The sequence below is a fragment of the Taeniopygia guttata genome, chromosome 5, assembly GCF_048771995.1.
Source record: "Taeniopygia guttata chromosome 5, bTaeGut7.mat, whole genome shotgun sequence".
NCBI lineage: Eukaryota > Metazoa > Chordata > Aves > Passeriformes > Estrildidae > Taeniopygia > Taeniopygia guttata.
The window spans coordinates 42,021,621-42,033,439 of record NC_133030.1 but is presented as its reverse complement, the minus strand read 5'-3'; the positions used below and the strand labels follow the sequence as shown (position 1 = coordinate 42,033,439).

The 11,819-nt window shown below is 36.2% G+C and overlaps 1 protein-coding gene across 6 annotated transcripts in view; it reads right to left on the bottom strand.

Moving 5' to 3' along the window:
* Positions 1-4,513: 4,513 nt before the first annotated feature.
* Positions 4,514-11,819, bottom strand: part of YLPM1 (YLP motif containing 1) — a 36,521-nt gene continuing 29,215 nt past the window's right edge. For 4 of the 6 annotated variants that reach the window (XR_012056422.1, XM_030274690.4, XM_041716797.2 and 1 more), the window contains 3 exons: positions 6,884-7,014; positions 5,282-5,461; positions 4,514-4,910 (listed from right to left, as the gene is read on the bottom strand). Coding sequence is in view for 5 of the 6 variants with exons in the window: in XM_030274690.4 (XP_030130550.4) it covers positions 5,315-5,461; positions 6,884-7,014 (278 nt within the window). In the remaining variant the exon portion in view is untranslated. Of the gene's footprint in view, positions 4,911-5,281; positions 5,462-6,883; positions 7,015-7,185; positions 9,074-11,819 lie in introns of those variants that run through there. The other 2 variants (XM_041716799.2, XM_041716800.2) reach the window with 2 other exon arrangements.

Below are 11,819 nucleotides of genomic sequence, written 5' to 3'. Positions count from 1 at the left end.
CTTCATTTGCAGTAACTTGCTGTGCCTTTTTTTGGTAACAGTACTTCAGCTTACCTGATTTAAGCAAAACCATGAATAAAAATACATTCTTCTTCCAAAGAGCATTAATCAGCTAGAAGGTGATAATTCACCTTAATGGAATATTGTTATTATTCATTTTCCAATCTACATGCATGAGGAAGACTTAAGGGTCCAGGCTGCAGATTCAGTACCATGCTAATTTGGAAGAGAAATCACAATTGCTGGAACACTCCACAGGTAAGAATAAGACAAAACAGTTCCACCATAAAGAAGTAAGTGATTAATCTTGAGCAGAAATTATAAGTGCTCCTTGGAGTAAACAGTCCTTTAGTTGGCTGAAGGATTCTGACTCGCTCGTGTAGAAATAGATGAGCAGAAGAGAAAACAACTTTGATTCAAGTTTTATGAGAGAATAAAGATGATTGCTCTAGAGACTCAAAACCAGAAAAATGCCATTCATATTTTAAATTCTATGAAACTTTCGTTCTTTCTCTTCTCATTTCTACTATGACAAGAAAACTAAGTTTAACCACAGTTTAAGAACAGCTGATGCTCCAAGTGTACAGATCTCAACTGAGATGGCCACCTCTGCTCCTCAAATATTTTACTTCATAGTATGCAAGCTGTCCTGCTGCAGTTTGATCCTAAATTGTCAGTGGACCCAAGTTCAGAATTTAGAACTCGTTTTCCAGAGGTAATCTGGGAAACATTAAACATTAAAAAGAGACATAACAGAAAGGAACTATGTATCCATCATTATTTAGCTTCCTGAGGATGTATGCCATGTGAACATTCCACGACCACAGAAAACGCTGTACTGCTTCTCCTTTCCAGTCCTTGAATGCTGAATTACAATACTCCCAGGAAAGTTCCAGGCCTTCAGTTCAGTCAGCTCACAGTTACCTAGCTCCATGCTGCCAGAGACAGCATGAACTTCATAGCAAAAAAGCACATCTTGCTTCCAAACCCAGCTCAACCATGTTTCTTCAAATCCCAAGGTCTGTTCAGTACTGTGTGGGTGGCAGCAACATGAATAATAAGATGGCATAGTCTGCTAAGGGAAACTGTGTCCTAAGGGCACAAAAAATTATTCACCATGACAGCTGCATTTATAGAAAGGAACAAAGTTTTTTTTTCTTCTGGTAACAATAAATTTGTTTAGATGACAGCAAGGTGTCCCACAGGCAGAATTACTTGATTCCTTTTCAAAAGGATTCTCAAAGTGTTCTGATGATGTTGAAATCTCAAATTGCGAAAAACTGATTTTGGTTGGTGAAGTCATGTTCTTCTTTTTAAAAGCACACTACCTACAGACTATTCTTCTGCAGTATGTAGAAGTATGATTCCTGCAAAAGAATGCAACTTGGATTCTTGCAAGTTGACAGTGACTTGCAACTTACAGTTCTATGATAATTTTTAACCATTCAACTGCATTAGATGTGGGCGTTTTGGGGATAGGTTAATATATGTTTCAGTGTTATGTCACAACTCTACTTTTCCAATTCAATCCTTTCCAAAAAGATTCTACTGAAATCCTCTCAGTATCTCCATGGTTGCCTAAATAGTTGCTCAGAGAGTAAAAGGCTTGAAAATAGTTAAAACAATGCCTTATAAAGAGAAAAGCAGTGATGTATTCTGTGTATTGACAGACAGGCAATGAAAAACTAATGGACAGGGTTAACAAAGATGACTGAAGCAAAGTCTAAAAAATGCCAAACCCAACTTGATGTGTGAAAAGTAAAACTAAGTTGTACCAATACCAATTTTTCCCTTCTAAAGGCTGGGAACTAATAATGCAAGGTAAGTTATTTATCTTTGTTGATGTAAACATTCAAGGAAACAGAAAAACAAATTTCTAGAACTGACCTAATACTCTCAGCTATTATTTCACTCTTTCTTACCATAGTCAGACCTTCACACTTAATGAGCAATCCTACAGTAAAACACAAGGTGACTGAAGATGACAAGTGTGCTCTATTCACATAGCACAGCATGTTGCACATCCCCTTGCAAAAACCACATGTACTTCTTTCATGAGACAGACAGCTTCTATATAAAAAAAGGAAACTGATTTGAAAAAAACTGAAGCGCCATAAGAAACTATAATTCACAGACAAGACTGTTTTAACAGTCAAATTTGCTGAGAAGGTAGCAACTCCATTCTGTAGCAGCTGATGTTTTTTCAGAGCTGAGCTCAACTTAGAGTTAGCATAATTGCATGCATGGTCAAAGATGGATCATTACATGAGATGCTAGATACATATCTTCCTATTTAGTAATCAATGAAAGTTGGTATTTGTTTTGCTCAGTGCTGTGGAAAGTTCTACTGACAATTTCAGCGAGCATAAGAGTAAGAGCTATATCAGGATCAAGACAATGTACTCTGTACTGAAGGACTTCCCATACAAAAGCAAAATCACTAATCACCAACCTCTGGTTAGGAGCCAAACAAGGGACTAGCTAGCTATTCTCAGATTTGCCAGCAGCAATGATGGATTTTTCCTTTTTGTTTGATTTCTTCAGTCACTGAATGTCTGAAGTGTGTAGAATCTGCTATAGGTTGTAGTTCTGGCATAAGTTATTTCTTTTCGGAGCCACTTCCCATCAAGAAGTTGAAGAGTGATCTGCTAAACATTCAAACCAACTGAAACAATTGGCAAAGATTATGGATATATTGATATTTCTATACTAAAGAAGGGGAAAACTTCTGAACTTCAGTAAAACAACAAAACTCAAGCCCTTCAGCTTTTTCTGGTTAAACAGTCCGACCACAGTCTACAATGGTATATTTTCTGAATTTTGCTTTAAACTTCAAGATTGAGATATCTTCTGTCCTCATCAAAGCATAATTTTATGTATATTTGCTGTTCATTTTTCATTAGTTCTACATCCACCACAGAACAAACAGCATGACATAACCTCTCAGTATTATCTGCTAAAATAATTTCAAAATTTGTAAAATCAGCAAACAATATTATACCTTCTGACAGACACTATCCATTTGAATGATCCAGAAGTACTCTTTAGTCTGAAAAAAAAATGTTAGAAAAGGATCTGGTACAGTTGTATAACCAAAAATAAAGACAAAATCACTATCGGTTCTTAAGACTCAAGAAGCAGCATCAACTCATGGTGTGCCACAAGAAGTCCAGTTTTGTTATGAAAAACTGAGTATAGACTGAAACCCATTTTACACATACCTGAGAGTAACTTCTCCAAAGTAAAGCTCACTTGATTTCCACAGCAATACACAGTACTCATTTCTTGTTAACTATTAGTTTCCCTTTGTCAACAATTCTCTGTCACAATCCAAAGAATACTTACCGAGCAACATTTTGAGAAGTATATATGTTGTGTAAAGTAAGTGTACACAGAAAATGTGCATTTAATACTTTCTATTTTAAAAATGCTGCATTCAGGGACCTCAATTTTCTTGTATTAAACATATTCAGGGCATAATACCAGTTCAGCTGTTCCCCTTGTTTACTGAAGAACTTTTAATCATGCACCACAGAGAAGGCTGAGAAGTAGCCAATAAACCAAAACATTAGAATGGCAAACAAACCCATCTATTACAGCCATGCTCTCCTTTAACAGCCTGAACTACCACCAAACCCGAACAAGCTGATTTAACAACCTAGATACAAAGCACAATGTAATCACTCAACAGAGAAGGAAAACTCAGGATTTCATTTTCTTTCCTCAGAAAGATCAGGAGAAAAATTAAATTCATTAAAACAGCAGTTATTTTCAGATTTAGACCTCTTTCCTGGTTACAACATCGTTAATGCAAAGCATTTGCTTTGAAACCTGTGAGGACAAAAGAAAGTTTTCATCAGCAAACCCAATGCTCTGCAGAAGTGATATCCAAGTATCTATGAAGAATCTGTACCACTTTTAATAGTGTGGACTATTAATAAGTCTTTTTTTAAAATCAAGCTTAACATACTTATCAAAGGAAAAGAAGGGTATAACTTATGGTCTTTGTCACTCTTGATCATGTATCTCTATGATTAAATAGACTTATGAATGGAATTAAATACCCTGATAGGGATCAGTGTTGACTAAAAGACATATTAAGACCAAAATCAATTTTCTAGGCTGCCCCTCAGAAAACTCTGTAGTACCTGTTTTCATATTGAGCATTAAAGACAAGTTTTGCATACACTGCCACCTTGAACATTACAGAACCACCCAACAGAATTCATACTCACATAGTAAGGAAAATTTGACATAACCGAGAAACTAGAATCCAAACATAATGATATTCCTGCTTTCCAGGAACATGAACTCCTAAAGGTCAGCAAGACCTCGGGCCTTAATGGATCTATCTATGAGAAGAAGAGCAGGTGAAAAATCTATAGACAGGACATGTTCCAGATACGAGCACAGTATGTCTTCCAGGTAAGGACGGCTCTGAGCACTAACATGTGAACACAGACCACATTTAAAACGTCAAACAAAAACCATACTGTATGGTCCACCAAGAACACCGAGTTTATAGTGAAATTTATTGTTCTGCTTCCTAATACAATAAGCTACAAGGTACATACAGTATAAAACGAGAACATCCACAGAGCAAAGGTGATAAACATTCTGTGATGGTACAGTGGAGGTAACATCTGTCTAATCCTTCCACTTTATCCCACAAAGAGCAGCTAAAACTACTGACCCTCCCCCTCCCTCCCCTCCAAAAATATTAAAAAGTAAACTTTCTCTCTCACTTAGGAGTAGTGGGATTCAATGAATTTTTTGAGGGCACTGGTTATCTGCCAGTATCTCAAGAAAATTGCTGAAACTAAAGTAACAAAAACTGTGAAGGTGGGAGTGACATGACCCATGCAAGATGCTCATGACACCTTGGTTCACTTCTCTGCAGAGCAATTGGCCTGTAAAGAAAGGAAAAGTTTGTTAGGTCACATAAAACAGCTATTAACATGGTTAGAATTAAGATATAATAAGCCACACCTGAACTCAACAGGACTAGTAGGCACACAGCTAAACTATTCTAAATTGAACCACAAGCTTCCTTGTAATAACGTTAGGAGGTCTGAGAGCTGATAATCCTTCCCCCTTTATTGTCAGGTGCTGTACAGAAGTATGCATGTTGACACAGGCACAGCTGACACCTATTACACAAAGCTCCAAATCAAGTAACCTTGTCTGGGAGAACTCTAACAATGGGGTCAACTGTAGCCTCAACTCTTGAAAAACATCAAGGCTATAAATATTGATGAAACAATGGAAGATGAATATTTACCTTAAAGGCACAAAAATCCACTTAACCACTTTTTCATATATACTTGGTGCGGTTGAGGGCTCTCTCGGCAAGATGACCACTTTCATCTGTTATCTTCTCCCAGTCGGTTTGTCCAACAACAAAACCGATGGCCCTTTTCCTGTCAGCATCTTTTTTTTCTTCTAGATCTGCCCATCGCACCTATGGAGAACATCCTATCAGTACAATAATCTTCCAAGAAACCATGATATGAATCTAGGATTTCCACTGCAAGTAAGAATACAAGAATACTAATTTCTACTAATTTTCCTTAGAACAGGTAAGTATTATTTTTTTCTGATAGGTAAAGAGGGAAATTATTTTTAATTAAATATACCAGGTGTTCTATGGAGTAGATGAAAGGTATAGATGATAAACTTTTTCCATTTCAGTGCTATAGTTCTGAGAGTTGAAGTGTAACTACTATAATTATTTCTCTGTTCAAAGCCACACTTTCTGCAGGAAGAATTATCCAAGATTCATTTACTGTTTTAATTTTCTGGGAAATCTTTCTTTCAACCGCACAATGGAAACATCTTGAAGATGACTATGAAACTACAGAAAGACAGTGTTGAGGAGTAAGTCAGCAATGAATAAATGAATGAAGGATAGTTTTCTATCTTTTGTAATATATTTATATTTAAATTTTTCCACTGTTTCTTTATACGAAGTAACTTTCTCATATATATGTTATTTCCCCATCTTTACATCTCTTTATCTGCATTGCACCTCTTCATGGTAATGCAGATCCCTTTAATTTATCCTATTCAACATACACAGTGACACCCCCAAAACAAGACACCGATGGGAGGGAGAGATGGAGAGATGCAATGAAGGACAGCTCCAGAAACTCAGCTGAAACACACCATTGCAGGGCAAGAAAAAATAGTAAGTGAAAGAGTTCTTCTTTGCATACTGACTAGTCTCATTCAGGCCCATGTGTTACTGGGGAATGTAGCCTTATCAATTTTCTGCCAGCACATTCCTGTCCATAGTCTACCTGGATTTCCCCTGACATTTCTACTGATAAGCAATGTCAGTTTTCTTCCACCATCATCTCCTCTGCCAATGCCTTAAGTACCTCCATTTCTCTCAGACACACTGTCCAGTACCATCAGTTTTCTATTTGACATTACAGACCAAAAGAATACCCAAACAGCGACAGTTAATTCAAATTACTTTTAGTGGCAAAAGCTGCTCTTTCTATTTTGCAAAACAAAACAAAAAAAGCATTACCTCTTTCTATTACCTTTTTTGTATCCCTCTATGATTTCCCCCCTTTTTTCAAAACAGAATTTAAACATGCAGCCCTTGGTATTCAGACCATGTCATGCATAGTTAATCTGTATTATCTACAAGTCCTAGTTCTGTTATAACTAATATGTTTACCTCTGGAAACTATAACTAATATGTTTACCTACTTGCAAGCATAATCTCTTACAGAATCTAACGGAATAGCAAAATTAAAAAGGAGTCAATGAAATTCCCATATTCATAGACATTGAATGACTTGATATAAACTCTCCTTCACAGAGACCATTAAAGGGTTATATACAGACAGTAAGTCATTTGAAAATTTATTACCCTTTTCTTTCCAGGTTCAGAAGCACGTGTATCATAGTCATCTGGAAGCTGCAGATAATCTTCTATTCTGCTGGCAATTGCTTCCCAGTCACGTTTTCTTTTAGTGCCAGTCCGCAAACCGTCCAGCTTGTCTGAGAACAAACACAGAGCCTCAGCGTTAAGAGAGATTATTTTTTCTATTATTCACACAAACAAGACGAGAGTGGAAACTTTTTCAAAAGTAGAGCAGCAGAATTTGTACATCCAGTTTGTCTTGACAGGTGTAATGATGAGAGTTGAAATAAACTAAAGAAGACTCAACACAGTTTTCAAGTTTTATTGATCTTTCATGTTAACTGCGTGGCAATAACACTCAGTATTGTTTTCTATATGAGGGAGAAAAAGTTTGCTCTTCCAGATCTACATGGAGTCTGTCCTTACAGGTACAATATAGCCAACAACAGCTAGGAACCATAGATCTATCTTTCTGTATTTGAACACAATACTAAGGCTGTAGCATTTTTTCCCAAATTTGAGGATCGATACTGTGTAAAACTCGGCATACATGCAGTTTCACCAACAAGTGGCAATTATATATCTTAATGCATCAAAGACATGTTTTTGAGATACTGTTCCTGCTAAACAAAACGCTCCTTGGAAAGCCTGATCCTTCCCTTTCTTTTTCTCTCCCCATACGGCAAACCACTTAAAAAGTCTTCCAGGACTGGGAGAAAAATATCTCAGAATCTTTTCTTTCATGGTGTAAGAGGTCAGTCATAATTATTTGAGCAGTACATTTGTCCAACAGTCCTCATTTTCTTCTTTTTCTTATTGAACCAATACATGAGGAGAAACAATTCCATTCCTAGGTTCTAAAATATTGTTCCACTTTAGACACTTATTCTCAGTAAAGAAAACAAAACCTTCTTGAAATTATGTGGCAAACTGTCTTTGGAAAGGAGATGAAACATTCATAGTAAGATTATGAACAACAAAGCATGAAAAGGAAATCCGGCTCTACAAGTCAAAGGAAATTCTGTTACTTCTTTCAATGTAAACTACCAATTCATAAGCCAACAATTCAAGTATGTGTAGAAGGAACACTAAGCTTGGAATTACATTCATTAAATCATTACCAGTGATGTTAGAAATACCGTTTCAGAAGTCACTGTTGTAATTAAATTCACCCACAAAAGGCCTCAGAAACAGACCAAATACAAGGCAGCATTATTTCCTGGATAGCAGAAGATGTTGTTCAACAGGTATGTACTTAAAGAAACTCAGTTCAGAGATGAGTTTTTTACTTAATATGGGAGAGAGAAGAGTAACAATGGAGATAATGTGAGGGAATGGTACTGTAGACATGCTAGTATAATTTAAAGTCCATAAACTAATTAAGTTATTTCTCCCTCATATACCTCAAAACCTTTTAAAGACTCCACCTCTGCTCCATTTCCCTGGAACAGATACAGAATTTCTTTTAATAAAACATTATAATCCCCATGCTTCTTAAAATAGCCAACATTTAAGAAAAATGTTCAGAATATTTTTATCTATTACATTATTTAGTTAAGGTTCTTCTTTTGCACTAAGTTGCATCTGCCAAATTTGATGCCCAATCTCCACAGAAAGGCGACGCTCCCTCTAGAAGGCAAAATTGATTTATACAAAATTCCTCTGTTACTCCAGCTACATTCAATCAGTGTAGATAATTTGTGGCATTAAGCATTTCCAGAAAAAAAATAACATTGAAAAAGAGATCAACAAACTCATTGAGGAGTATTTAGGACCATGAAGAAGTGAAAATGGAGGAGCTCTCTGTTGGGAAGTACCTGTAGACAGACATATTCCTGCTGGAAGGAAGCCTTGGTGCAAGCTCACCTCATTACCAATGTGAAAGCAAGTCAAGTCCCACACTCCCTGCTGTGCACCAAACAACTGAAAACACCGCCAAGAAATGTGTACTGTTCAAATGCCAGTAGAGAGCTCAGAAGCTGTTCTGAATACGCAGTTCCCCTCTGTCCCTCTTTTTTACTGCTACACAGGATTTATTTTAAAAAGTTACGTCCTTCCATGTTTGAAGCTGGATTGCTTTTCCAGAGAGGTCTGCTTCCATCCATACTATTGCAGTTCAAGGTACATATGTCATGCAGCAGGCACTACACAAATGTCAAAAACCTGCCATAAAGGATTATTTCAGAATATTCTTTTCTGAAAATGAGACAAGGTGTCATTTTGTAACACTGGTGCTTGTGATTCAAGATGTCATTTTGTAACACTGGTGCTTGTGATTACTTATGACTGATGATTATTTAGTGTTAAACTAGTGAACATCATTTTATCATTTCATATTAAAAAACAACAAAGCAGGAGCATTTCTGAAAACCCACAAAACTTAAAACTCACCTTTAGAATTTTTAAAGTAATATCTGGAAGCAACTAATTTAATTAGCTCCTTCAAAACCTAAATAAATCAATCTGCTAAATTTTGCCCTTCTTATACAAAAGCCACAGAGTTTTATGTAGAATCCCATTTGTATTCAAGAGCAAATTTTACAATGGTATCAAAGTTTCAGGTACACCAGAGCTCATTTCTCCATTCCTGAAAGTCTGTAGAACTTGTCACTAAGCCACACCTTGAAACAGAGCATTGCATTAAACACTACAGTCGAATTTTAGAAATTAGAATCCATTATTTAAATTTCAACATAAGAATCTTTGTGCACTATGCACTGAGAAGATACATGAACAGACTTTCAGAGTGAAACTGTGGCTGTGCACAGCACATCAGGAAATGATAAATCACACACATACTCAAACAGAATGTAAGAAAAAAGTAAATCTGTGCTGAAGCAAGAGCTCTGGGGCATATGTTTGGCGATTGTCACAAGTGAGTGTTTGTAGCCAGAACTCAAAACTTTTCAGAGATTTTCTGAGGTTTATTACAATCAGCAAGACTTTACTGTGCTCTTCTGCAACAACTTCTATTCAGAAAGAAAACAAAAAAAGGGAAACAACACTCAGAGCATAATTTTTGAAGACTGCACTTATGTCATTCTGCAAATGTGTGCCCTCTGGGACCAAAGCAATAAACCTAATAGGCAGGCCAGCTCCCAGGAAATAACTCAGTTTTGGAATAGCTAATGCACTACAGCTTACATGCCTTTCCAGAAATAATTATAATTGATCACCTCCAATGAAGTCGTATTGTGAACTAAATATAGTAATTCTTACTCACAGACTACAAGTACTTCTAACATACACCTTAAGCTAAACATTGACTGCCATGGCAGAGTAATTTTCCAGAGAAACTGCATTCTTTGCATAGGAATACCTGGCTTTTTAAAAAACTAAGTTCTGTCAGAATTTACCTTTAATCTATAGACCTAAGTATATATGAAACTGAATCTAGAGGGTAGTTATAAAAATAAAATTGTGAATACAGATTTAATAGAAAGCCCTTCTCAGCACCTGGATTTGTGTCTTGCAGCATGCTAACATCCAGTTTGTTAATGAACTTTGACTGTTAAAGGATTATTTCAACAGCCTTGTAAGTAATTTCAGCATAAAAGTGACTCTGCTGCTTGCTCCCCATTTTACATTTAAGTGGAGACCATATAAAAATAATGCTTTATAGGTTATGGAGTTTTCATTATGGAAGGAAACACAACACAGTCCTTAGCATGAACTTCAGAAATAATTTTATATTATTAAATTTATCATTGCTGATAACAAAAATGCATACCAATCCTAGCTTAATTGTGTAACTGCCTAGCTGTTTGGCATGCCAAAATCATTGAATACAAGGTGCCTCTGCTTGTACTGCAGGTGCCACAACATTGATATAATCCACAACTATTTCTGTGACTTAAAAGAGCACAGCAGAAGAGATGGTGTAGCTAAACCCTTAACAGCAAAAGATGAAAGGCTGCTTTATTTAAACCAGACCTCCTAATGCTATTTCTATGGTGCAGTTGTGATTTTGGTTATTGGAAAGTTATTATGCACAGGGCTGTACCACACATGAAGAAGCAAACCTCAGAATGTTAAAAGTTGTGTTCAATTTAGCTATTTGTAACTTCTAATGGACTTGATACAAAAACAGCAGTTCTGAGCAGACTGCCCAGCTAAAACCTTTGCTTAGAACTTTTACTGTTCAGTTAAAAAAAACCACAACAAAACAGATCAAAATGATCAGAAACCCCTTTCCATGAATAATCTTTTCATCACAGCCATGGTGCATGCATTTCTGCCTGAAAGTTCCTTTTGACTTCGACAGAATCCTAATATCAGCACTAATGAGAACAAAAAAGTACAGCAAAAATCATGCCCTTGTGCTCTTGGAAAGTCCATTTTACATATTACTAAGAAGAATTCTATTGCTCTCCTAGAACTGCAAAGCATAATGAACTTTAAACTTTTCAATGCCTAAGATGTTGAAAAGATATACTGACACCTAATCATTCAGAAGCAATTTCAAAGCATGCCACTACTTTGTTCTAACAGATGTAAATTTTGAAAAGTGAGAAACATCTTCAATACAGTTCAGCTATGAGGCATGTCTCCAAGAATGCAAAAAGTTACTAATGACACTTAGGAAAAAAGGTATGCAGTATGAAAAAGAGTACAGTGTGATGTGAGTTGACTCTTTGCTTATATAAAAATAATAAACACAGAAAGATGAAGACTATAAATACTGTTTTTTTAAATTTGAAGACAAAGTACTTTCCTTGAACAGATGGAACAACAATTAATGAGTATATAAAACAGGGATGATAAGAAAGTAGTATAGTCTCCTGCCTCTGGCAGAAGATAAATTCCTGTTCTGTATAGACGCTTTTGCAGTTTCAGACACACATATGAAATCAACGCATTTATTTGTCTTTGTAAGGAGGCACAATAAAAACAAAAGTTCAAGTCTTGCAAACATCATTACATAGCAACTATAAGAAACAGG